This window comes from Mirounga angustirostris, unplaced genomic scaffold (genome assembly GCF_029215605.1).
Source record: "Mirounga angustirostris isolate CCGP_5_RB_7025 unplaced genomic scaffold, mMirAng1.0.hap1 SCAF_6, whole genome shotgun sequence".
NCBI classification, from domain to species: Eukaryota; Metazoa; Chordata; class Mammalia; order Carnivora; family Phocidae; genus Mirounga; species Mirounga angustirostris.
Window position 1 is genome coordinate 123,410,771 of NW_026991714.1, and position 27,862 is coordinate 123,438,632.

General features: G+C 40.7%; 1 protein-coding gene across 3 annotated transcripts; it reads left to right on the plus strand.

The window, feature by feature from the left end:
* The first annotated feature begins 7,646 nt into the window (after window positions 1–7,646).
* CCNJ (cyclin J) lies at window positions 7,647–27,821 on the plus strand. Of its 3 annotated transcripts, none has more exons than XM_064595086.1 (6): window positions 7,647–7,894; window positions 8,545–8,654; window positions 17,078–17,288; window positions 24,340–24,639; window positions 24,760–24,886; window positions 25,450–27,821. In XM_064595086.1, exons 2-6 carry the CDS (start codon window positions 8,586–8,588, stop codon window positions 25,859–25,861), a joined length of 1,119 nt encoding a protein of 372 aa, XP_064451156.1. In that variant the 5' UTR covers window positions 7,647–7,894; window positions 8,545–8,585; the 3' UTR covers window positions 25,862–27,821. The 3 variants fall into 3 exon arrangements, with proteins under 3 accessions (XP_064451156.1, XP_064451157.1, XP_045734462.1); XM_064595087.1 differs by having other exon boundaries at window positions 7,648–7,894; window positions 24,763–24,886; XM_045878506.3 differs by having other exon boundaries at window positions 7,688–7,894; window positions 24,727–24,886.
* The last annotated feature ends 41 nt before the right edge of the window (window positions 27,822–27,862 follow it).

Consider the following 27,862-nt stretch of genomic DNA (forward strand, 5'->3'; position numbering starts at 1 on the left):
AATTGTAGGGTAGTTCTATTTTTAACTTAAAAATACATGATTTTAAATATGACATCTAATTTTAAAGTTCTCTAAATCATTCCACAAATAATAATGGGGCATCCATTATGTACCAGACACATCAGTATGTGCTAGAGTACAGCAGTGAAAAGACAAAGGTCCTGCCCCTGTGAAGCTTACATTCCTCAGGGGAAATGGACCATAAGCAAATAAACAATAACTGAGATCATTTCAGTGTGTACTGAGTGCTATAAAGAAAGTAAACAGGATGGCATGATAGAGAAGGACTTTGGTGGGGATAGAGGGTATAAGCAGAGTAGTTAAGGAAGTCCTCTCTAAAGAGACAATGTTAGAGCCGAGGTTTAGATGATTTATCAACTAGAATTGCATTCAGTTGCATGTAACAGAAACCTAATCATAGTAGCTTAACCAAATAGGGATTACTTTTTCACATAACTGCCAGGTTTAGAGGAGGCAATCCAAGTCTGATGCAGTGGATCTGTGATGTTATAGGTGTACTAGTCTCCATCCATCCTCAGTGGGCCTGGGGCGGGACCCAGTGATTTGCATTTATAACGAGCTCCCAGGTGATGCCTGGACTGCTGATCTGTGGACCACACCTTGAGAACCTTTGCTTTAGCCTCACATAACTGTTTCCATGGCAAGAAAACGCAGAAAGAGAAGGGGGAGGTAAAGGACGCAGCTGGTGTAGCTCTCTTAAAAAGCTTCCCAGGAGGGCGCCTGGGTGGCTCAGATGGTTGGGCGTCTGCCTTCGGCTCAGGTCATGATCCCGGGGTCCCGGGATCGAGTCCCGCATCGGGCTCCCTGCTCCTTGGGAGCCTGCTTCTCCCTCTGCCTCTCTCCCTCTGTCTCTCATGAATAAATAAATAAAATCTTTAAAAAAAAAAAAAAAAAAAAAAAAGCTTCCCAGGAGGCCATGCCTAGTAACTTCCACTTATCTGCCATCGACCAGAATGGTATCACTCCTAGCTACGGGCAAGCTGGGAGGTCACGTATTGTAAATGAGGTTTTGCTGTCCCAATAAAATCAGTGTTCTATTGGTAAGGAAGAAGGGGAGGGTGGCTTACGGGGCAGGCACCTGTGGCTTCCACAGATGAGGGGAAGCCAGTAATGCAAACCTACAGCAAAAGCCTAGCAGGCAGAGAAAACTGCAATTGCAAAGGGCTTGAGTCCAGAGAGAGACACAAGGAGGGGACAGCAGAGGCACGTAAAGTTGGAGAGGTAGACAAAGATCAGATCACATCAGTCGTGGTAAGGAATTCAGATTTTATTTCAAGTACAATAACAAATCATCGAAAGGTGTTAAGTAACTGAGTAAAATATTTTTCATATTTAAGACTACTTTAAAAATTACTCCTACAGATACTCATTATTTTGTGTAAGTGCATAAATGTGATATTTTTTAAGTGCAGCTAATTTTTTCTTTTTCTTTCTTTCTTTTTTTGTTTGGGTTCCTATCCCACTGTTCTCTCCCCTCCTCCATCTGTGTTATTCACCTCACTCACCTGCTTACCAACCAAGTATGCATCCTTCCACTTACCATCATTCTCAAATATACATATGTACATATGTGTGTGTGTATATGTTCCTGTTTGCTTTATAAAAATGGGACCATATATTTATGCTTTTCTGTATGTTGCTTTTCTCCTTCGAAAATAGTAGAAATACCTCCAAGTGAACTAATCCTTATTTCTTAAAGGATCCATAGTATTCTAAAGCGTGGGCAGAACCACTACGTACACTTAAGCAGTCCATGCACCACACGACTCATAATTTATGTGCAAGGACCCCTGGAGTTGTGTAGTATGTGGTGGCCTTTGTTGTGAATATGTTAGGGTTTATTCAACCATTCTCTTATTGATAAGAATATCTTTTGATCCAGTTGGTCAAAGTGTTGTTTAGTTTTTCTATACCCTTGCTGTTTTCTGTCTACTAGTTCTGTCAGTTACTGAGAGAAGTGTATTTAAGTTGACAACTGTAATTATGGGTTTGTCTGTTGTTTCTTTGAGTCCTGTCAGGTTTTGCTTCATGTATTTTGAAGCTCTGTTGTTAACTGCACATACATTGAGGATTTATGTCTTGGTTATTTAACCCTTTTATCATTATGCAATGTCCCTCTTTATCCTTATTAATTTTCTTTGCTCTGAAGTCTATTTTGTCTGATGTTTGTATACTACTCAGCTTTCTTTGGATTTGTGTTTACTTGGTATATATATTTTTTTCATCTTTTTATTTTTAATGTACCTATATAATTTTATTTGAAGTGAGTTTTTTATAAATAGCACATAGTTGGGTTATTTTTTTAAAAACCTTCTGACAATCTCTTTTTTAATTGGCATATTTAGTCATTGGCATGACTTAAGGTCATTATTTATGTTTGGACTTAGGTCTACCATTTTATTGTTTGTATTCCATTTTTCCTCTCTGTTTTTGTTCCATTGTTTTTTCTTTGCTGCTTTATTAGGTTATTTGAGCATTTCTTAGTATTTCATTTTAATGTATATATTTTTTGCTATTATCTTTTTGTGTATTTTTAAAGGGTTCTCTGGGGATTGTACTATACATACTTAACTTTTCACAGTCTACTTAAAATCTACCACTTTAAGTAGATTGTAGAACTATCACCACCATATAGATTTCTTTACCTTTCCTCCTTTATATATATATGTAGAAAGATATAATTAAGATGAGGTCATCCTGGATTAGGGTGGGCCCTAAATCCAATGATTACTATCCTTTCAAGAAGAGGAGAGGACACAGACACCAGAGGAGGAGGTCCCGTGAAGAGGAAGGCAGAGATTAGAATGATGTAGTTACAAGCAGGGAGCACCAAGGATTTGCCAGGAGCCACCACAAGCTAGGAAGAGGCAAGGAAGGATCCTTCCTTAGAGCTTTCAGAGGAGCCTGCTGACAACTTTATTTCAGACTTCTAGCTTCCAGAACAGTGAGAGAATGAATCTCTGTTGTTTTGAGCCACTCAATTTCTGGTAGTTTGTTATGGCAGTCTTGGGAAACCTAATACAGTAGTAGACCAATTTAAGATATATTTTGGAGGTAGAACCAACAGAGCTGTAGTTATGAAACATACTTCTGAAATATCAAAAAAAGTCAAGAACGAAATGTAAGACTTTTACTGGAAATAATTCAACTTCAAGTTAAATATAGCAGATTGAACACAGAATTTATTCTACTCCCTCTCAAGTGGACCACAAGAGTGAATAAAAGTTTAGAAACTAGAAAGTAGATAGACCCATGATAACCAAGTTACCAGAGCAGAGAAAGTTGAAAATAAAGTGGCTATAGATTCAGGGATGTTGGGACTTCCCAAAGTCAACAAGAACCTCTGAAAACTCAGGACCTGTGACATCTTTCTTTTAAAGATTTTATTTATTTGAGAGAGCACAAGCGGAGGGAGGGGTAGAGGGAGAAGCAGACTCCCCACTGAGGAGGAGCCTGACACGAGGCTCGATCCATGGACCCTGAGTTCATGACCATCCATGGACCCTGAGATTATGACTGGAACAAAATTAGACACTTAACAGACTGAGACACCCAGATACCCCAGGACCTGTGATAGTTTAAAGATGGAGGCAGGGGTAGAGATACTAGGTGAATTAAAAATAGGATGATTGGTTAAAAGTCTTTAAAAGGAATGACTAAACTGTAAGATCTCCCTCCTCATCCTTTGTAGCCAGGCAACTCTACTTACCAACACTAGAAGTCTGAAAGCTTATATTCTAAAGAGGTTGAACTGTAGGAAGGAGAAAGGGGTTTTACTGAGAACAGAGAAATCATGTGAAAGTCTGTTTATAGTGAGGACAGTCTTCTAGGCTGCTTTTCAATGTAGCCTCCAAAACATTATCAGCCAGTCTTACACCATCTCCCTATTCCCTTGGCAGAAAATGAGAGGGCTAGAAGGCATTAATTAGAGCATAAATGCAAAATTATGAGGGGAAGTGGTTTCCATGTTAGAATTTCGTACCTAGGCAAACAACCAAGGATGAGGGGGAGATTAAGGATATTTTCAGATATACTGGGTCTCAAAGATTTGCCTCCCAGGTACCCTTTCTCAGAAAGCTACTGGGCTCTGTAAACTCAGGAAAAGAATGACATGGGATCCTGGGAACAGGAATCTATCCCAGGATAGGCAGCTAGATAGAGCTCTAGAGAGAAGCCATCAATATTAGAGCTGGAGTATCAGGGTAGATGGATCCAGGAGGATAAATCAAGAGCAGAAAGATAAAACCAATAAATTATCTGAAGGTTTGACTATTTTGAAAGCTGAATGGAGACATTTTACAGAGCTATTGGAGAATGTAGAAAACTTAAGATACAGGCTTGACGAAAGCTAAGGAAAAAAAGTCCAGGAAAACGAAAAGGAAAGTATAATTATAGGACACCATGTGGCTTAACAGTGAACATGTTTGTGTAGTCATAACAATGAAAGCAAATGAAAGTAGATGTAACAAAAAATATCTTAAAATTATATATTGGGGAGATGGAGGAAGGGGGAAATGTGTGTGTGAAAGGTAACGTATGGCATCTAAATCTTTATTTTCCAGGACAATATGTAAATATATCTAAAAATGACAAATTGAAATCATAATATAAACATGACAGTTTGAAAGATGATAGCAAACACCATGAGAAATAGCTAAAAGAGATCAAAGTGGTTACCTTTTGGAATGGGAATTGGGAGTGAGGAGGGAGTGGAACAAGGAATGGTTGCTTTCCATTATATGCCTTTTAGAAATATTTGACTTTTAATGGGTGTACAGACATGAATTGCCAGGAAACATTTTAAATTTAAAACCTTTAAAACTGGATAATGATCAGAGCTTTATGGCTAGTGTCAGGTCTCTTTCCCCACAGAAGACTTTGTCATGTGTGTGGCAAGAGCAAAGAACCTAAAATGTTAAAGTCAGAAGCAATCTCAGCCATCATCTAGTTCACTTTATAGATAGGAACCTGAGTCTCAGAGGAGATAAAATACCCGTACTCTAACTGGAAGCAATAAATCAAGAACTGAGAACCAGAGCTCAGGGCTTCTGGCTTCTAGTCCTTTGCATCCAGTGGAATACAATGTAGCCATTGAAAGGAATCCTGGATGTTCTATTATTGAATGTTCACCAGAATATAGTGTATGACAAAACTAGGTACACAACAGAGAGTGTAAAGTGTGATTATTTCTGCACAAAATGAGGCATGCATTATGTATATGCATGGTTTTAAGTACCTGGATATCCCTAGAATGGTACAAAAGAAAATGGTATTAATGTTGCTTGTAGGAAGAACTGAGATTAGAGGAGAGAGGGAGATTTGCTAGTCACAGTATACAGTTTTCAGTTTGAATGTATTACCTTTGCATACATTCATTAAAAAAAATTTTTTTTTTTTTAAAAACAATTTAACATCAGTTGCTTTTCACTGCCTAAAGTTCATGAGTTTTAAAAGCTTTCCGGAGAATCTGGTCCTGCCCTCATCTTTTGCCTAATCCGTTTTGCGCCTTATGCAGCAGGCACAACAGACCCTTTGCGAGTTCTCTACTCTGCTCATTGTGTAGAAGTTCTGTCTTTTTTTTACTTCCATCCTTTCATACCTTTGCCGGCTGCTGATTCCAAGATTTCCAAGTGCTTCCTATCTCTTCACTCCAGGCAGACACTGACCTCCATGTTCATTCCAAACATGCCTTCTCCTTAGGGCTGTTGAATCTGCTGTTCCCTCTGCCTGGAACACTCAGCCACCAGATATCTGCATGCTTCCTCACTTCCCTCAGGCCTTTGCACACCTCACTTTATGGTAAAACAATGTCTGCTCACTGTCACTTTCTATTCTCTATTTCTGTTTATTTTTCTTCACAGCACCTGTCACCATGTGACTTTTTGTTGTTGCTCACTTACTGTGTTTCTCTCCCCATTAGAATATAAACTCTATGAAACCAGACTTCATTAAGGAATTAAGTAAATACCTAATTGTGTCCAGCTTGCCCGAAAGGAATTAATGAGGAAATCATAATAAACCTGAGTTTTACACTTTAGGGATTTATAATCTAAGACATACTAGGGCAAATTCATATATATATATATGTGTGTATATATATATATATATATATAAAGTGTATATATACATATACACACGTATATATGTGTGTATACATACCCACACACAAATTTATAAAATGAATGAACATTAAGTTCCTTTCATCATAGGTAAATCCAGAAAATCTGAGAATTCTTTGTGAACAAATATCTCCCAGTGAATAACATCTTCAAAGTAAGCCATGAGAGACAACCTACTTATTATACTGATGATTACAGTCTGTGACCTATTTTTCTGAAAGGGTTCTTAACTAGACCCTGCACATTTAAGTTATTGGGATGCCAAATTACTGTCATAAAGTTGCTTAGTGCACATGAATTAGAACCTAAGGAGGTAGGTACTATTTAAACACCATTATAAATGGCATGGAGGTTTTGGCCTGGATGTGTTCCTCTCCTCTCTAGGGAAACCCTGCAACTGAGATAGGCCTGGGCAGCCTCTCCCTGGACAACACTGGGCTAGGCTGGGTTCTGCCGAGCTCTGCTTCTGAGTTTTCCTTGTCTTGCCATTAGTTCTTGTAGCCCTGCTCTCCTGGGCTTAAGCATTGTCTCACATACGTATCTGCAGCTGCTCTTCAAATATATCAAGATGTCATTGTGGTAATAAGACTGATTTATGTAACATACATTCCTCACTTTATAGTAGCTATAAGCATGCCTCTTTTAGGACAAAGAATTCTAAGTAAAAGGGGGAAGTTTCCATGATTCATTTTTAAATATTAAATGAGGTTGATCCACATTCTCAGAAAAGCAAGCATCACTGTCCTGGGTTGACCATGCACTTCTGTTGTGATATTCCACCAAAAAGGTTAAAATACAATTGATTAGATTTCTGCGAATCATATTCCAGGTTCCATATCACCTTACTTGATGTTGGAGTGTTTCCACAGTTTTGTAGTTTGCTGATTTAAGACCACAGATGGCAAATTACATCCACTTTGGATTTGACAAACTAGGTTACTAAAGGTAATCTCTAGTCAAAGCTCTTGGGGATCTCTAAAGCAAAGGAAATAAAGAGGGGGAATGATAAATTACGTTTCTAGAAGCAGGAATAGGTTTTGAGGTGGAACTTAGCAGAATTTCAAAGAGCAAGCCCGTTTAGGAGCTTTGGAAACGGCTAAAGCATTTGTGGAGGGATTAATAATCCCACTGAGCAGCCCCTAGGATGTATACGGGGCTGTTGTGATGTGAGATAAAGCAGATTCAATCCACACTGTAAAGGTTTTAAACGCCAAACTGAGGCTTCAGAACTTTCCTCTGCGGGCATCGGGAGCCATCGAAGGTTCTCAGCAGGTGAGTGGCATGACCAGATTGGCCCGCGGAATGATGATCAACGTTGTAATTTGTCTGGCGCCCTCCTCCGACCTCTGCCCGCCCCTCGGGCCGGCTTCCCGGTAGGCGGTGGCGGAGATGTCGGGCAACGCCGAGCACCGGGTCGCGCCGAGGCGGCGCGGGTTGCTGCTACCGGGTCCCGGCCAGGGCCGCCGAGCCGCCGCCGACCGCTGCACCTGGGCCCGGCCCGGCCGCCGATTGGACGGCTCAGGGTGACCCGGCTGTATCGCGAGACGAGATTGGCAGCAGCGGGGCCGCATGTGCCCCCGCGCTGGCTTTGTACGCGGAGCCGCCTGCCGGTCCTTTAACAATGGGCGGCGCGAGCGCCCCGGCGCTGGGCCCGAGCTGAGGCCGGCGCTTCGCGGCCGACTGTCCGCATCATGAGCGGGGCCGGCGCCCCAGGCACGCCGGCGGGGCTGGGGCTGTGAGGGCCGCGGTTCCGGGTAAGGGAGGCCGCCGTGGGGACCGGCAGGCCTGTGCTGGGCGCGGGACACCGGACCCGCCCGGCCCGGCCTTTTGTTCGCCTTTCTGGGGCCGCGCGATCCCCTGCGCTGCTCCGGACGAGGAGGCGGCGGCCTGGGTGTGCGCCGGCCCCGGCGGGACCGCGGGGAGGCCCCCCGGGAGGAACGAGCTCCCGGGCTCCTGCAGCCGGGACCCGGAGCCAGGCGGGCTTGCGTCCGTCGGTTTGTCCGCGGGAGGTTTTCTCCTCAGGGGGTCTGCGACTGGTGTCAGTCTCTCGGCTCCCCGCGGCCGACGGGAGAATTCGAACCCGGGACGCGGGGAGCCCTCAGCCGGGCCTCCGCCTCCAGCTTCCCGTGCGCGCCGCCGGGGCCGCGCCTTGGGAACTCGGGCCCAAGTTGGACCCCTTTGCCCGGCACCCAGGCCGGCAGTTCTCAGCGTGAGCCCGCTCCTCCTGACTGGGGCCTTATGCGCGGCGTCGGGGAATTGGTTTGCATCGGTGCTAGCTTTAGGTCGAGGCGGGTGAAGAGGAACAGCCACCCAGGGCGGCCTGAGGGCACACCCCTCGAGGAGGGGGCGCGGAGGGTCGTGTGGAGGGTGCTGGCCGTGACCGCGTCTGGGGTGTGTCTTACAGACTGAAGTTGCCGCGTCTGGGCAGGCGCGCCGCCCGGTCCCATGGAGCTGGAGGGACAGTGGTGGCGGGGACAGCTGGCCGCAGACATTCATCAAGCGCTTCGATACAAGGTAACTCCGATCCCGGACTTTTCCTTGCAGTGTTTTGTGCCAGTTTGTATAAATCTCAGCTCCCTGGGAAGTGCGGTCGCTAGTTTCCAGACCAGAAAGGGCGCGTTTGCTTATTTGCTCGAGGTTAATTAACTTCTTAGTTTCTTCCTTTGGGTGTATCAGAAGAACCTGCAACTTAAATGAGGAAGGGGGTGGGGCGCGGTATTTGGGAGAGGGAAGGTGGAACATGACTTTGATACTGTGCTTAAACAGATGTGTGTGCTGCCTTTCTCTTGGGCAGAGTAGCCCTCCTTGTTCTGTAGTTGCTCTTGCATTGGCTGTTATGTCACATCTGTACATTAACTCCCCAGCCTGTCCACTAACTTGCTGTAAGTCAGACTTTGGACAAGTTACTTAATTTTCCTGTTTCCCAATTTCCTCATCTGTAGAATGAATAATAATAATGGAACGTGCCTTGTGGGGGCGGGGATTGTGAGATTAATGAGCTGATACTGTACATGAGCTTTAGAACAGGGCTTGGTATATAGAAGCACTAAGCCCATAACTTATTTTCCCTGAGACCCTCAGATTTGCGGGCTGTTCAGAATGCCTTAAGGTAGGAATTAACTGCTGCTTCCAACAAATGTAAGGCAGAAAGTACACTTAATATATTTAATAGATGTTGGTAGGGAGAATTCACTTTTCTGGCATAATGCAAAGTCTGCGTATTGTTGCTCTTAAGTAACAGTTTTACTCTGTCATATCCCAGCTTAAGGATTTATCTCTGCCCCTTTGATAACCAGAAGAGAGACCAGATCAAAACTATCCCTAACTTGACTCATTTTCACCAAGGGTGGAGATAGCCATTTGTTATGTATAGAAAATGAGAGAGAAGCAAAGCACTGACTCTTTAATAAAAGGGATGCTGACTGTTGGAGTTGGGAGATCCTGGGATGATAATGAACTTGTATCTTGATTTTTTTTTTTTTTTTTAAGCCGGGTTAACTAGATTAGAAAACCTAATTCTAACTTCAGTTGTTCCAACTGTACCCTTTTCTGAGGTTTAAGATTTCTAAATGCTACGTATTAATTCTGACATTCAGCCTCTTAGATGGACTAAAGACACCTCAGCCCCCTAAGAGGTTTTTCCTATCACAAAAAAGTCTCAACTGTGGAATGGTTCTCTGGAATGTTAGGAAGAGAGTTTCAGGTTTTCCACTTTGAAAATTGTCCATATACTTTTTTTTTTTTTTTAAGATGTGGTCTTTTAGTTTTATTTTTTATTTTTATTTTTTTAAAGATTTTATTTATTTGAGAGCGAGAAAGTGAGTGAGAGAGAGAGAAGGAGCAGTGGGAGGGGCAGAGGGAGAGGGAGAAGCAGACTCCACTAAGCAGGGAGCCCAGTGTGGGGCTCCATCCCAGGACCCCTGGATCATGACCTGAGCTGAAGGCAGACTGAGCCACCCAGGGGCCCCTCAAAAGATTTTTCTTAATGGACTTCCATGGTTTTCAGTTATTTTATGTGTAATTTTAATCCTGAATGATTTCCTGAATTAATTTTGTCAGTTGAGGTTGGAAGTGGATTTTTTTTTTTCCACAGACTTGTTGAATACTTTTTGTGTATTAGGCTCTGGGGAGGATTGAAGGAATAAGACACAACCCTGTACTAAAGTTGCTTACGAACTATCAAGAGGATGAGCTAGCACAGGGTCTGAGGGAATGGCACTGAAAATTACCTTGGGCCACCTGTGGCATGCTACCCTGGGTTGTCTTTATTTTATCTTTAAGCCGTGTGTAAGCCACATTTGACACAAAGGCCACACTTTTTTGAATAATTTATGTTAATCAGTAAACTTGAGCATCGTAGAACTGGAAAGAACCCCGGTTGTAGTACACTGAAGTCAAGGAAAGTTAAAATGAACTTTTCTCATTAAAAAAAAAATAATAATACATGTTAATTCCAAGCTGTTATTTAGGTGGTTTAGTTGGATAGTCATATGCTTATTTACTCAACATGTATGAGTACCTGCAGTGTACAAGGTGCTATGCCAGGTGTTAAAATAATAATAGTGAATGAGAAAGGTATAATCCGCTTTACGTGGTCTAATCTCCTATAAATCAGAGCATCTCAATTTAGGTCTTCCTTTGGGCAGGTGCCATTCAGACACTATGGAAGGTATTCTGTGTTTAGATCCAAGGTGTATAGAGAAATAATTGCTTCGACCAGCATTGTATCTACTAGAGAAGGGTAAAAATGACAACAAATGGAAATTCTCTTCAACCCCAAAAGCCAGATGTATTGTTTTTGTAAAATATAATTACACTCCCCCCCCAAAAACCCTACAAAGCAACTGTCTTCTTACACCTATGTCTTCTCATTGTTTGCTGTATATACTAGTGCCTTAGGATGCTTGGGAAGTATTTTCAGGAGTCTTTATGACAGATGCGAACAATGCTAGCTTGTGAGAAACATTCAGAAAATATCCCACAGAGTTGTATTTACATTTGTGAGTATTCCTTCTGTGCCTTTATTTCCATCCTGGCTGGACAGTAATCTGTTCTGGGAAAGGGATGGCATTTGGGGTGGGGAGCTGACTGGTACTTGAGACTGGAGATGGAGATGACAAGTCCAGGTCTCAGTGCTTTGGTCCTATGGGATTCCGAGAAGCAGGGAGGAAGAAGAGTGTAAAATTCTGGAGGATCAGGAATAGATAGTAGAAAAACCTTGTAAGCTGAGAGAAGCACAGGTTATTTCCTCAGCTTGCCCAACAGCAGGCAGTACCTGGACAAGGAGAACGAAATCTGACAGCGATCTGGTAGGCACTTGTACTTTACCATTTAAAATGACAGAAGGAGAATGTATTCGTTAAAAATCTCCTGTTGGTCTTTGGTGTTCTTGCCTTTGTTTTGTCCACATTTCATAAAGTTAATATAGTGAAAAATAAAGTCCACCAACTACAGTGTTTTCCAGCTGTTTCCCAGTGAGCTTTAACACCTTGTTCAGGCCTCTTTTATTTATTTTTTTTAAAGATTTTATTTATTTATTTCAGAGAGAGAGAGAGACAGTGAGAGAGGGAACACAGGCAGGGAGAGTGGGAGAGGGAGAAGCAGGCTTCCTGCTAAGCAGGGAGCCCGATTTGGGGCTCGATCCCAGGACCCTGGGATCATGACCTGAGCTGAAGGCAGACGCTTAACCGGCTGAGCCACCCAGGCGACCCTCAGACCTCTTTTATTTTTATTTATTTATTTTTTTAAAGATTTTATTTATTTATTTGACAGAGAGAGACACAGCGAGAGAGGGAACACGAGCAGGGGGAGTGGGAGAGGGAGAAGCAGGCTTCCTGCGGAGCAGGGAGCCCGATGAGGGGCTTGATCCCAGGACCCTGGGATCATGACCTGAGCCGAAGGCAGACGCTTAACCGGCTGAGCCACCCAGGCGCCCCTTTCAGACCTTTTTTAAAGAAAGCCTAACCTGACTTTGCTTTTTCCCAGCACTCCATCCCCTGAGCTGGGTTAGATCTTCCGTCTCAGTGTTCCTGTAATACCCTGTGGTTACTATATTATATCCTAATCATCTCTTTGTTTTGGTTTACTTCCGCAAGAGAGGCTTGAGGCTGTTATCCAGCTTTTATCCCTGGGGTTAACACAGTATCTGCTACATAAGAGATGCTCAATAAATGTCATGTGATGACAGCAAAGAAAGGTGAAGTTTAAAATTGTAACTCATTTACACCATTCTAAAGATCTGCAGAAATGGTAAAAGAGGAGATCCTGGGGGCTGCATGAGAAATCGGCATGTTCCTTTTATTGGGGGAGGTTAATATTTTTTTTCTCTTCAAAGAACCAAGCAAGCCTAAGCCAGTAGTTCTTTTCCTAAATAGCATTTGTTTATGCTTTTCTCACATGCACAAAAATTTGAAATGGCCTATTAGTCTATCTACCAAGTAACTCTTATTAATATTTTTTAGAAAAATTTTTTTTTGAAGATTTTATTTATTTGAGAGAGAGAGAATGAGAGACAGCACAAGAGGGAAGAGGGCAGAGGGAGAAGCAGACCCCCTGCTGAGCAGGGAGCCCGATGTGGGACTCGATCCCTGGACTCCAGGATCATGACCTGAGCCGAAGGCAGTCGCTTAACCAACTGAGCCACCCAGGCGCCCCTATTTTTTAGAATTTTTAAGTGATACATGCATATGGTTAAAAAGCTTTTCCCAACCCTCACTGTTCCCTGATCCCCTAAGGTTACCACCGTTGTTGTTTTTTTCCTGAAAAGATACCCAATAAATTAGTATATATGCAAATATTTTTTGTTGTTGATACAAGAGGTCAGAATATATATTCGCTGTTCTGTACCATCCTTTCACCTCACCATCATTCAACTCATTCTATTTATGTTTTTTTTCTGTATCAACACATTTGGATCAACTGCCCTTTATTTTAATGTCCACATTGAATTGATGTCCTATGGTTTATCAGTTCCCTGTTGACGAATGCCAAGCTTTTTTTTATTGTACTTTTTTTTTTTGAGATAATTGTAGATTTACATACAGTTGTAAGAAATGATAGAGAGAGATCCTCTATACCCTTTACCCCGTTTCCCTCAGTGGTACATCTACAGAACTTTAGTATAATTTTCACAACCAGGATATTAATATTGATATAGACAAAGATACAGAATATTTTTTTATCACCACAAGAATCTCTTATGATTTGTAGCCACACCCTCTTCTCTCCCACCCTTATTCTCCCCCTTAACCCCTGGCAGCCACTAATTTGTCCTTCATGTCTGTAATTTTGTCCTTTTAAGAATGTTATGTATGTGGAATTACGAGTATGTGACCTGGGATTGGCTCTATACACTCAGCAATAAATCTCTGTAGATTCATCCAGATTTTTGGATATCAGGCTTTTCCCACTATTTTGCTATAAAAACGATGTTGCAAAGGACCTTCTTATATGTAGGGTAAATTGCTAGGTTGAAAGGTATTTGCAGTCTGCATTTTAAAAAATTTATATTACCTAATTTCCCTCCAAAAGGTTATGTCAGTTGTCAACCTGACCTATTAAATACATGGTAGTTCCTATTTCCACTCTTGATAGCATAAGCAAAAGTTAATAAAATATAATCTGGGAAGTGAAAAAGTATGTAATTCTTTAGTTTTGAATGAGAATAGCCATCTTTTTATATGTTTTTGGCCATATTTAATTTTCCTGTAAACTGTTTATAAATGTTGCCTTTTTCGTTTTTAAGATTTTATTTATTTACTTGACAGAGAGAGACACAGCAAGAGAGGGAACACAAGCAGAGGGAGTGGGAGAGGGAGAAGCAGGCTTCCTGCTGAGCAGGGAGCCCGATGCGGGGCTTGATCCCAGGATCCTGGGATCATGACCTGAGCCAAAGGCAGACGCTTAACGACTGAGCCACCCAGGCACCCCTAAATGTTGCCTTTTTCTTATCGATGTGTATGTGTAGGATTTCTCTAAATAATAGAGAAATTCACTCTGTCCTATGTGTCAGAAACATTTATTAAATTCATCTATTCTCCTGATTTGAAATGCCATTGTTATCAAATCGATTTCTTTATCCAAGAAAAATGGGAGTCGTGAGATGGAGTATGTATGCAAGTCTTCCATACTCCTTTAGAATTTTAATGTTACCTTCGTAGAGTGCTGAAATATAAATATTTTTTCTAGATGTTTTAATTTTTATAGTTACTTTGTATGGAATCTTCTGTTTTCTAACCAGTTAATATGTAAGTAGGCTATTGTTTTTGTTTTTGTTTTTAAGATTTTATTTGACAGAGCACAAGCAGGGAGAGCGGCAGGCAGAGGGAGAGGGAGAAGCGATGCTGGGCTCCATCCCAGGACCCTGGGATCATGACCTGAGCCAAAGGCACCCCCAGGCTATTGATTTTTTTAATATTAATTTTGTGAACAGCCGTCTTACTGAATACTGTTTATTTTTTCTGTTGGTTTTCTTGGATATAAATTCTATCATCTAAAAAATATTTTTTTTCCTATTACTGACTTTTGATTCTCCTTTTCCAGTCATTAAACCTTTTCTTTCTTTTTTCTATTTGGATTAGTTAGTGTTCACGGAATAATGTTAAGTAATATTGCAATAGCAAGCACTAGAATGCTAATCCTTCTACTGTTTTATCTTCAAGTGAGATGCTGGCTCTTTAATTTGAGGTTTTTTTTTTTTTTTTTTTTTACCTTCCCTCCTTCATCAAAGAAATATACATCTGATATTATTTCTCCCAGGGTCACCTTTGTCCAGATGCTATTTTGGCATCTATCAAGATGATTGTGAATATTCATGTGTGATTTTTAAATTATGATTTATAGTAGTAGATTTCCTGATATTAAACCATCTTTGAATTCCTGGGATGTACTACAATTGATGATATTCTTTGGATATACTATTAAATTACATTGGCTAACATTTTATCTAAAGTTTTATACCTTACTAAGTTAGATACATAACTTCGGTTTTTGGTGTTTGTTTATTGTAAAATGTCCACAACATAGAACTTTAACCATATTTAAGTGTCCAGTTCAGTGACTTTTGGTACATTTACATTCTGCTACTTTCACCACTCTCCATCTTCAGAACTTTTTCATCTTCTTTTTTTTTTTCAAGATTTTATTTATTTATTTGACAGACAGTGAGAGAGGGAACACAAGCAGGGGGAGTGGGAGAGGGTGAAGCAGGCTTCCTGCTGAGCAGGGAGCCCGATGTGGGGCTCGATCCCAGGACCCTGGGATCATGACCTGAGCCGAAGGCAGACGCTTAACGACTGAGCCACCCAGGAGCCCTGTCATCTTCTTAAACTAAAATACATTTTGTTTATCCATTCATATGTTGATGGATTGTTTCCACCTTTTGGCTTTTGTGGATAATGCTGCTGTCAATATATATACAAATATCTTAGTCCCTTCTTCAGTTCTTCTTGGTGTATACCTAAAAGTGAATTGCTGGATCATATAGTGATTCTGTGTTTAATTTTTTTTGAGGAATTGCAATACCATTGTTCAGTGTCTATGCAATTTTATATTCCCACCATTACACAAAGCTTCCAGTTTTTCACATTCTTATCAACACTTGTTAATTTTGTTTTCTGTTTCTATGGTTATTTTGCTTTGTTGAGAGAAAGAGAGGGCTAGAGGGAGAGGAAAGAATCTCAAGCAGGCTCCACACCCAGCATGGAGCACAATGCAGAGCTCCATCTCATGACTCCCATCTCACAACTCCCAGACCTGAACCAAAATCAAGTCGGATGCTTAACCAACTGAGCCACCCAGGTGCCCCTGTGTTTTTTTTGATAATAGCAATCCCAGTGGGTGTGAAATGTTATCTCATAATGGTTTTGATTTGCATTTCCCTAATGATTAGTAATGTTGAGCATCTTTATACGTGTTTATTAGCCATTTATATGTCTTCTTTGGAGAAATGATTTTCATATCTTTTACCCATTTTTAAGCAAGTTGTTTTTTTGTTGTTGGATTGCATGTATAAAAGAATTCTTTATATAATCTGGATATTAACCTCTTGCCCGAATATGATTTGCAAATATTTTCTCCCATTCTGTGGATTGCCTTTTCCCTCTCTTGAAAAGAGTGAACTTTGATACACAAAAGTTTTAAATTTTGATGAAGTCTCATTTATCTTTTTTTGCCTGTGCTTTTGGGGTCATATCTGTAATTTCCTGCTATTGTGATACCTGTTGGGTTTAGTTTTAGTATTATGCTGATCTCATGAAATAATTTAGAACCTGTCTTTCTCTATGCTGTGGAAATACTTTAGTACTACAGAAAATTTCTAACTTGAAAAAAATGGGTTCATACAATTCTGAGATTGAACAGCAATGAGGGGAGAAATTTTAGGTATATGAAAAGGTAATGGCAAAGGAGAGCATCATAAAACTGCTAAAAGGGAAACATGCTTAGAAGATACTAGTGGATGAATACTAGTCTCTGCCTTCCATACCTCTGCAAGTGTAGTAAAGCATGTGACATACCAGGAGCATATTCACTTCCCTGTTACCCTCTGATCCAAAGCTTTGAGCTTTCTGGAAGGGCTGTGTATGTATTGTGTGGTTGGGATTTTGATAAGGATGTTTTTCTGAAAACACCTGGTAAGGAAAATAAGATACAAAAATCTTGCTGGAATATATCCATTCTGTAATGCAAGAAACACAATTTTTCACATCAGAAATGGTTAAAAATGAAGGAGAAAAGTTTGGTTTTAAATTTTAAATCAAGTGCTGTTAATTAATACTGTTCATTATCCTTCCAATCAACTTTTTCATGTTTGTGTTTCTTTCAAGAAAAGTGTTCTAGGCACTTGTTAACACTAATATATTGGGGGGGGTCGTCTTTGCATTGTGCAGGTATACTACTCCTACGGGCTGTTAGACTAAATATTGTTCCTCTTGATACAGGAGCTGAAGTTGCCTTCCTACAAAGGCCAGTCCCCTCAACTAAGTCTCAGAAGGTATTTTGCTGACCTGATTGCCATTGTGAGCAATCGCTTCACCCTCTGCCCTTCTGCCCGACATCTTGCTGTCTATTTGCTGGACTTATTTATGGATCGATATGACATATCTATCCAGCAGCTGCATTTAGTTGCACTTTCCTGTCTGCTTTTAGCAAGTAAGTATGAACCTCATGTATATGACTGGAAATTTCCATTGTTTATAATAAAGAAAATGTATGTAGAGCTCAGTGAAATATCACCAGATTCCATTCATTCCAATTTACTAATATCAGAAAGTTTATGTTGAAAGTGCTTCTTGGCATAATAATTTTTAACTAGACATTAAGAAGTGGCTCTGCAGTCTTTTGAAAACATGTTCTTAAGCCCTACATCCTGAAGATTCTGCTACAAAAGTCTAGGCCACTCCAGATCTACTGACTCAGAATCTGTATCATGGGGCTCGAGTTCCAGAGGTGATTCTGATGTACTTTTCCAATTGAGAACCATTGCCTTAAAGTTCTCAACTGCGAAAAACTGTGCCCCACAAGAAATAGTTGGCTTTGAGTGAAGCCGGTTTTGGTTTTTGTCACAACCTGGGAGGATGCTGCTAGGATCTAGTGAGGAGAGGTCTGGGATGCTACTAAATTCCTACAATATACAGGACAGCCCCCAATAAGGAATTACTGGCCCAAAATATCAGTGGAACTAGATTGAGAAACTCTGTCTAAAAGATACTGTACTCTTGTATTGTTAGAATACCTTCTACTGACTACATAATGAGTTGGCTTAATGAACTAAAGATTCACAGGCCTCTGCTACAAATGGGGAGGACTTTGCTTCTGCAGTAGGCACAGTTCCGTGGTCAGCTGCAAGGTAGACTCTGATAAACCGTATTTGTTACCTGATGCAGAATGTACTGGTGGGTCTTTTGGTGCCTCTTTCTTTTAGCTTCTTCCTGTAAATTATTTCATTGTTAGTACCTTGACCAAAGAGAAAGAGGATGAGTAAAGGAATTGAAATTGGGTTTTTCTTCTTTTAGTAATGTGAGAAAGATTGTATATAATATTGAAATTGAATTCATTACTCTTTATATTATTTATGACATTACAATAGGAATGTAAACACCACTTTAAAGTAGGATGTAGAAATACCTACTGCCTTCATCTCTAACCCCCACTTGAGGTTTGGGATCTTGTATGGCTGCTGTCTAAGGAACATTCCCCCATACCCTGCCACCAGAGTTCTTTCTAGAACAACTTTGTTCTTAGACTGCAAGTAAACCTAAAACCAAATGCAGACCTGTGTAATCATTTCTAGGACAGATTTCTTTTTCTACCCTTATTATTCCTTTGATCTGATTTTGTCTCCTTGGAGGTCTTTTTTAAATTATTTCAAATCCTTTGTGGACCCGGCTGAATATAAATAAACACAGCCCCAGTAATGACTTCCCACTCCCTATGGGTTAAGGTAGAAACTCCTTAATGTAACATTTAGAACCTTTCGTCTAGACCCCGCCACCTTTCCAGTCTTATCGTCCCACCCTATTCCCATGCACCTTGAGCCAAAGTCTTACCAGAATACCATCTATTTCCTGAAAATCCGTATTTCTCCTTTAATCTGTTGTCCTCTAAGATTCAGACACATCACCTGTTCTTCTCCCTCTACCCAGAAAGCTGGAGAGGTAATACTTGCATTTATAATTAACCTTTAACCTTTAATCAGAGTGTCATTCTCATAAGCAATCTCATGTACAATTCTGTATATGTTTCATCACTGTCTGTGAAGCCCTTTGTGGTTTCATAGTTTGCATAGGACTAGAAAAACCCATCCTTGACGTATCGGATGTGTGAGAATCCACACATGGAATGGTTTCTTGTTATCCTACAAAATGTTAGTTTATAATAGGATCAGTTTATAGAAGAGAGATACTGGAAATCACATACACAAGTTAGGTTATTTTAAAAACTTTGGATCGTTAATGAAAAATGATTTTTGCCTGTTTTGGCTGTCACTGTGCTTTTACCACTACCAAGTCCCGTTTGCTCTATGCCTGAGATTCTTAAAAGTGTGGTGCAGACCAAGTGGGAGATTCTTGCTGCTGGACTGTGAAATTATGAATGATGTAGAGTTCATGGACTGACTTATATTTGTGACTTAAGTTTACTTACTGGTAACTTATCAAAGAATTAGGGGATACTAAACTAGATACTCATAAACCACATGTTATTGCGAAAGTTCACTGGGGACTCTAGTCAAATAATCTATTAAGATTTCTGGCCACCATGCAGTGCTTGGCATTGGTGCCAAGTTTCTGCAATTTGTACAGTTTGGGGGAAGGATACTTTATTTGCACACCATCTTAGGTTGATTGGAATGGAGTTTTCAGCTGTTCTTTTTTTAATTATTGTTTAAGATTATGATCAGTTTATTTTATTGAAGATGATTTTGCACATTTTCCAGGAACTAGGCTTTAGGATTTGTATTTGCTGTGGTTCAAATATGAATTGTTAATCAGCTGTTACTGAAAGAGTCAGATACCTCCTCCTTTTGTTCTACTGACACCCCTTACCCTCTCTTTCCCTGAGAGAGAATTGTTTTTCCATTGTTCCTTTCCCACTGGAGAATGGAAGAGTATGAGGTAGGTGTCTCCCAGGGTCTCAGCCCCTCCAGGTAGGTAGTGGGCAAGAGTTCAAGCTGTCAGGGTTGTAAGTTCAAGCCCCATGTTGTGTGTAGAGATTACTTAAAAATAAAATCTTTCTTTAAAAAAAAAAGTTCAAGCTGTCAGCTCTGTGCTTGGGTCAGGAATCAAAGAGGCTGGCTCTTAGTAGTTGGCTACAATCTCTCCTGCCTCTGCTCTGTAACTTTACTGCAACAAAAGCACTTAAGGTGCTTATAAACTAGTAGCCTGTTTTTAGTATCTAATGTCTGTTTTTTTTTAAAGATTTTATTTATTTTTATTTGAGAGAGAGAATGAGATAGAGCATGAGAGTGGGGAGGGTCGGGGGAGAAGCAGACTCCCTGCTGAGCAGGGAGCCCGATGTGGGACTCGATCCCAGGACTCCAGGATCATGACCTGAGCCGAAGGCAGTCGCCCAACCAACTGAGCCACCCAGGCGCCCTCTAATGTCTGTTTTTAATTTGTGGAATACATTCTAGTGTTTTTTACATTCTTACACTCTTCTTACCTTTGGCAGCTCTCCAGTTAGGTTTCATAAACTTTAAGTAATGCTTATCTCCTCCCAGAATGATTGAACTTTGTATGTCCTTCTCCAGCTGCTACCTGCTTTAGGATGGGCAGCCTGTTGTGTAAAAGTGAAGAGCAGCTTACAGCTGACAGGACGGGGTGACGGTTGGATTCCACTTGTTAAGTAGGATGGGAGGCTGTCCTTAGTTTGGCCAAAGATCGAGCACAGGGTATAAGTTCCAGGTATGCATACCCAGCTGCCTGTGTTTGCACTATTGGAAGTAGGAAGAAAGGACCTACAGACTGTCCTTGATTGGAGAGGAGGGGTATGCAGTGTTTTAGAGTAGGGATTACAGTGATGAATTTCCTAGGTTTGTATGTCTTGTCAGCAATATGAATTTCAACAGCCCTTAAGTCTGAAGTTACTTGTCCATAAAATGAAAATAAAGACATTTAACTGACAAAGTTGTTGTGAGGATCAAGTGGGTAAGATGTTTAAAAGCACATAGGAAATTGAAACAAAAGTCAGCATTGTAATGATTAATTCTGCCATAATCTGTTCTGTAATCTTTAATCTGGCTCCCTAGCCCTAAAGATTCTGGCTCTTTCCAGAAAAGTCTCCAATTATCCTGGGAAATTCTGAAATTCCAACTCTTTGTCATGTATACCCTGGCCTCCCTTGGCTTCTTTGATCAGCACTGAACTTGTGGAGAACATGAAAGCAGTCTTGGAGATGAGGCTTTTGATAATTTGTGTAACTAAGAAATGATCGCAGAATCAGGATGAAGCCAAAGTAAGATTATAGGCTGTTAGTAGAAAAATCTGTGATAAGTGCTTGTTTCTCCTTGCTTACCAGTAACGGGTTGACAGAGCTTTTTACTTAATTAACTGAAAGGTCAGAATTTTATCTCATAGTTGATTTGATTTACATCTCAATTTTTAATGAGAATAGAACCTTTTATTCCCCCCCTATGAATTGTCTTTTCCTGTTCCTTACCTGTTTTTCCATTAGATTGGTAGTCTTACAAATTTGTGAAAATCCTTGGTATATATTAAGGATGACTTTTTTCCCTACTCGGTACTAACAGAATCAAATGTGGATTGGCAGAGCTTACAGTATGACATTTGATCCTTGCCCTTCTGCCACATACCTGCCGTTCACTGCTGGCTTTGAAAATGTGCTCGTTTCCATGGCTGATCTGAGCATTTCCTATAAAGGAAAGAAAGTCTGATGTTTTGTTTCTGTGGCGTCTAATTCCTTATTTTCTGGGAAGCAGATGTGAATTTCCTGTGCCCTTATTTCCTGTTTGAGGCCTTTATCAATATAATCACATGGCTTCTGGTATTTCCTTTCAATTGAAGAAACTGATGTTTGGGACCTGTATGTGGTATTACAGATAAGTAGATTTAAAATACCCATGCACATAGCTTTCAGCACAACAAAAACTATGGATACGAATGCAGGTACTCACTGACACTGTCACACATTTTGAAATCCTTTAGTTTCCGTGATTCTGAATATTTATGTCACTATATATAATGAAAAAGTTCCAAAAAACATAAGCCTGAATAAAATCCCAAGTATGGTTATTTATGTAGTTCAAGGTTATTTTTAACTCTACATGTCAAGTTGCAAAGGCTTTCACACTTGGATTAGCCAAGTACTTTATAAATACAGAAACCACGTAGATGCTTAATAATATTGACATCTTGTCTGTTTTGATAGTTGTCGTTCCCATATAACCCAGTGCAATACTTTGATCTAGAAGTACAGATTTGGGAATTCAAACATAAGTCTTCCTTTTTGGCTTCCATTTTTTATTTGATTCAACTTACTTGACCTTAAATGAATTGGCCAACCTCACTATCTTGGTTTTTTTGAGCTTTGAAATTAGTCATATACAGTTTTGTTTTCAATGTTGAAAGTTTCAGGAAGATAATATGGAACATTCTTGATCCTTGAGTTAAACAGTGAATTATGGTGTATTAGTTTCTTCAAAGGAACTTCAAGCATGATATAAATAAACACATGAGTTTTTACGATGGTCCTTTGAAGTGTATTGCTAGTGTCACTGCTGCACATGGCAGGGTACTTACTTGAAGAACCTTAATGATTCATCCAGAGGGACTGAACTAAATTCCTGGGACATTCTCCACTCTGACACTGAGAGCGGTGGTTCCTTTCCTGTGTCTTTATGCAGTGATGATGCTGGATGACCATGTTCTAAAGACCATGTTAGTGCATTTGGCTGTACTAAGTATATCATATCGGAAAAACTTGGGAAATTCTTCTCTATGTGATTTGAATTGGGAAGGGCTGTCTAGATTCTTTAAAAGTCTGAATTGTGTACTTTTTTTTAAATCAACTCCTACCCACAGCAATATTTAGTGTTAAGAATAATTTAGATTTAAAGAAGGTCAGAATTTCTGAGGCGGGAGAGGAATTCTCTTTGGGCTCCAACTCTTCTTCAAGTCATGAGCTTTGACTCTCCTGGCATAGGAGACACAGCCTTCTACTCCAGTTCTCCCACCCTCCAAGCAAAGACCCAAGTAGTCAGCAGTGCTTTTCCCCAGCCCTGAGGCAGGCCCACTGGGTCCAGTCCATTGAACATCTGTCCCGAGGGCCACTGCCATTTGTTGTAGTACCTCCAGTGGGTGATACAAACCCAGCCCTTCTGGAAGAGAAATTTCCCAGGGAAGCCTGCCTGGTTTCTACTGCTTGGCAGTCTTTCTGGCTCTTCTCCAAAGTATGTTTTTAATGGATAAAATAAAATTAGAAGATTTCCAAGGAAACCAAATATGTTGAAAAAGTTATCAAAATAGTAAAACAAAAAATTTTATACAGTAATATGTAACATAGTCTAACAACTGTAATTTTGAGCAAGCATAAAAGCTGTTGTGAGAAATCTGTATGATAGATTGTGTTGCATACAATTAGGAATAATTGCAATATAATATGACTGTTTTAAACTTTAATGTAAAATAGAACATAATACTAGAAGGTAGAAGGTTTTAGTTAATTTCCCTTCTTCTATGGACCACTGTGGAATGAACCCAAAGAAACTTGAAGACAATTCTTTGGTTCTATTGCTGCATCTGGAAAACCATACTGGTACTTGATAGTTTCAATTTTCTCCAGCCATAAGTTCTAGAGATACCTAAAATGAATGATTTTTGTATAGTTAAGATTAAAGTGTAAGATGGTACAAAACCTGTAGGAACATTATTCTGGGGCTAGAATTCTGAGGGAATTCTGTTTCTCAGCTGTACATATGGATGAATATTTCCTGAAAAGAAGTTAATGCCTTAGAATAATGAAGTCCAGCCATCAGATTGTCTACTTCTATTCTGCTTTCAGGAAGAGGTTATAAAAGTAGATAAAAAGTATCCTCCCCTCCCTTTTTTGCTAACAGATTTAGCTAGGTTTCTGTTTTGAATTCTGAAGAGGAGGTTGCTCTGTGGAATGAGAAGGCTTATTAGATATTCACCCAGTTTTTTTCTCCTGCTGTCTCTCTAGAATTGAGATTGTTCTGAAAAATACACCAAGATGAAACACTTGAAGCTTAGCTACTATTGATTTCAGATAACTCAGTATTTTCAGATAATGAAGTTATTCATTTCAGATAACTTCAGACATTAAATTCTTTACACTTTCTTCTATTCTAAAATAAACTAATTTTCTTCCACTGACCACTGCCTGTTCTCCCTCCCCAAAAGAAATTTCCTGGAAATATTCGGCTGGTGAGATCTGAGAGAGTTATTTTTTCATTGGCACATAGGACTATTTTCATTATGTAGTGTCACATAGGTCAGCATGTTTACATGTTCCATTTTTTTTAGAGGAGGGTGAGGGACAGGGGATGGGGGCAGGAGGAAAGAAAACACGCAGAATATGAGAGCCAGAGTTCTGGCACAATTGTATCGGCCCGAGGTAGGAGAAAGAATGTCTTTGCATCTAAATCTTTGCAGTGAGACAGCAAATCCCATAATATGATGGCTTGTGTAACCTTTCTTTCTCTCTCTCCCCCCCCTTTGCTTATAAGGTAAATTTGAAGAAAAAGAAGATAGTGTGCCTAAGCTGGAACAGCTCAACAGCCTGGGTTGTATGACTAATATGAATCTAGTATTAACAAAGCAAAATTTGCTACATATGGAACTGTTACTATTAGAAACCTTTCAGTGGAACCTCTGCCTTCCAACAGCTGCCCATTTCATTGAGTATTATCTCTCCGAAGCAGTACACGAAACAGATCTTCATGATGGCTGGCCGATGATTTGCTTGGAGAAAACGAAACTCTACATGGCCAAGTATGCAGATTATTTCCTGGAAGTATCTTTGCAAGGTGAGTCATTGTGGATGCCAGGAGGTGACATGGGAGCTGGTGACTTGTGTATTCTGTTGCTTAAGTTCATTTTTGATGTCTCCACAGATTATGCCTTTCTAAATTATGCACCTTCTTTAGTAGCTGCTGCATGTGTGGCTTCTTCAAGGATTATACTTCGTCTTTCTCCAACGTGGCCTACAAGACTGCATCGTCTTACTGCTTACTCCTGGGATTTTTTAGTGCAGTGCATTGAACGGCTATTGATGTAAGCCTCCTTAATCTTGTGTTTGTGATTGCTCAGTATTTTTCTTCATGGATAAGGGGCCCTACAAACAACTTCTCGCAAGCCCAGAGCTTTTAGGACACCGGCCCTGACCGTTGCTGGCTGCCGTGAGCAGTGCTTGGCGGGAGGCTGCACCTGGGCTGTTTCCTGGGGAGAGGCTGTCGCTGCCGTCACGATTCTGGGTACACGGCATGCTCTGCGTGAGTGAGCCCGTAACCCAGATCACTCCGGGCAGCTCTTGCCCTGCTCCTTCTTTCCACACCTTTGAATTGTGGCGCCACCAGGGTGTCACCAAAGGGGCAGCGGTGTTCAAGTGCTTATTGTGGATATATTTCCCAAGCAGGAAATAGGCCTCCAGGCTACCAGCAGCGAGTTCCCAAGGTTTGTGCCAAAGGAAGGAGCTTTTTAGAAGGATAAGAGTGAGATCGCACCGTTGTCGGAATTCCGGTTAAAGTGACTGCCGTGTAGGCGGTGGGGCCGTCCGCGGAGTCAGCCGTTGAAGAGTGGAAGTACCGTTATTAACAGTTTTCTCTCTCTCCGTACAGCGCGCATGATAACGATGTGAAAGAGGCAAACAAACAGAGAGGCCAGGCGGGGGCCCAGCCGGCGCAGCTGAGTGTGCTGCAGTCAGCCTCCCAGGCCTCGCGGCCAGTTCACTTTCAGCAGCCCCACTATCTCCATCAGACGCACCACACCCCGCTGCAGTACCGCCATCCTGTAGCCGAGCAGCCAAGCTGCCCGCAGATTGCATCTACCACACACACCTCGTCTTACACACTACAGACGTGTCCTGCTGGCTTCCAAACCAGTGTGCAGGGCCTTGGGCACGTGCAGACTGGTGTCGGGATGTCCCTGGCAATACCAGTAGAAGTTAAGCCCTGTCTGAATGTTTCTTATAACCGGAGTTATCAGATAAATGAACATTACCCTTGCATCACTCCCTGCTTTGAAAGGTGATGTTATGTGAAGGTAATTCCTGACCCAGGCTGTTCTGTGACTTGAAGCTCTGGGGCAAGCTTTTTGTAAAGTTCTCTTCAAAAGGAAAGGGATCCAGATTGCATCAGAATGCTTCGGATACCAGCATTAGGAAGACAGAATATCCCTTTCAGTGCGCCACGAATACCGGGGAGGACTGAACCAACACTGCAAACACTTTAACAGTATGTATATCAAATCCTGTTAAAACACATCCTTATATGACAAAAACTTTCAAGCCCTGGCTGATGGTCCAAATATTTCAAAAATATTCAATACAACAGAAAATTTGGACAGACTCTAAATCGCCATTTTGAGATTTGATCTGTGGTGGGCTCTGGGCCTAATGTTGGCTTATATGTCAGAGACTAATGTTTATCTGTGGACTTGCCAAATGGTCTTTTTATGAAGGAAAGTTACAGTATTAATTTTTGAAGAGGTCCTTTTTTTTTTATTCTGCAGTTTTGAGTTACATTTTTGGTCTATAAATGAATTTTTGACTGAGTTTAAACTCATGAATTGCTATGCTCTACCAATCTGTGCAGTAAAAAAAAAAAATTTTTTTTTAGATGAGTCTCTATAACTTCCTATCTCAATATATAGGTATCTGGATTTATGTACTAAAATTAAGGGTGGAGTAGATCTCTTAAAATCATGGTCATAAATTTTTGTTGTTTTTTTGCCCTAAGTGATCAACCTCAAATCTTTAGGATTAAAACACATTTAACTCAGGGAATTTGTACTACTTGGAAACACTTAACTGTAATGCAACATGCTTTGGGAATGTTATAGTATGAACTACCTTTATAACATAGGTTAATAACAATACTCTTGCTAGGATGTGTTTTCAACTGAGAACCTAATTGTAGCTTAGAATGAATGAAGTGGTTCCTATCATTCATAATCCATATATAGGTTTTGCATTTCTCAGTGCAATCAATGATTTATACTCAGATTTGCTGTTACTCTAGAAGTTTTTTCAAGGGAAGGCATAACGGTAAAATGTCAGTACTAGAATGAAGTCCTGTAGGTTTATTTGGAAGTGGAATGTGGCCAGGGTAGTTCTCAGGTTGTGCTAGAGCAGCACGTTGTCACGTGGAGGGCAAGTTTTACAAGCAGCCTTGCAATCCAAGCCCATCTGTGTATCAGCGAAGGAACCCAGTACTGGACTGCAGCAGCCACTTGGATTACATTAGCCCCAGAACGGCCCTGGGACATTTCACTGTGTCGGTAATGAGTGAAAACAGCAATAAGTCGTCATTACAGCAAGGGCAGTGGGGGGGAGAGAGTTCGGAGGGAATAAAAAGTAAAAAAGAAAGCATTGTAATAACTGAAACTATACATTGTGCTCTTATCTGTGGGAGAAGAGAGATTTGGTGGAGGGAAGCTTTCTGATTTAAAAATTAGTGAGGTGTGTCTTTTTGTTTGTGTTTTTTTAAAGATAGCACTTGAATAGAAGGGAAACTGCATGGCAGGTGTGTGACTGCCACAATATGCATTGAAGACAAACTTATTATAAAGACGTTGTGGGTATGCAGCTGGAGTCTCAGTAATCACGCCGATGGCTTTTGTTAGGAAGGGAAGGGACTCAACGCAGTAGTGGATTGATCAGATGGCTCCAGTGGATAAATGTGGGTGGGTGGCTTCTGCCAGCGTGAATTCCTAGAGAATGTCCTCTCCTTAAAAGAATGGTAACTTTTATAATTAGAGTACATAGGGCATGATGTGGATTTATTAGTCTGGTAGATAAAAAACCACTCAGGTAAGAACACTCACTCATGTTTTCAACCCTGAAAATTGTTTTTCTGAAAGTGTAATCACTTTTCCTCTTTACAGAAGGCTGCTAATTGGATTTTGGTAGTTCTTACCTCAAAGAGAGCTTGAATTATTTGGGGGAAAGTGGGTTCAAAAGAGAATATATCTTTCACATTCACATTCAGAACCCAGCATCTGGAGTCCAATTTTCAGTATTTTAACTACCTC

Excerpts from the sequence above, each read along its gene's own strand:
- CCNJ (XM_045878506.3), top strand. The coding sequence starts at position 8,586 with ATGGAGCTGGAGGGACAGTGGTGGCGGGGACAGCTGGCCGCAGACATT. Across the intron at positions 8,655-17,077 it reads ATCAAGCGCTTCGATACAAG|GAGCTGAAGTTGCCTTCCTA; the intron begins GTAACTCCGATC and ends CTCTTGATACAG. Across the intron at positions 17,289-24,339 it reads TTCCTGTCTGCTTTTAGCAA|GTAAATTTGAAGAAAAAGAA; the intron begins GTAAGTATGAAC and ends TTTGCTTATAAG.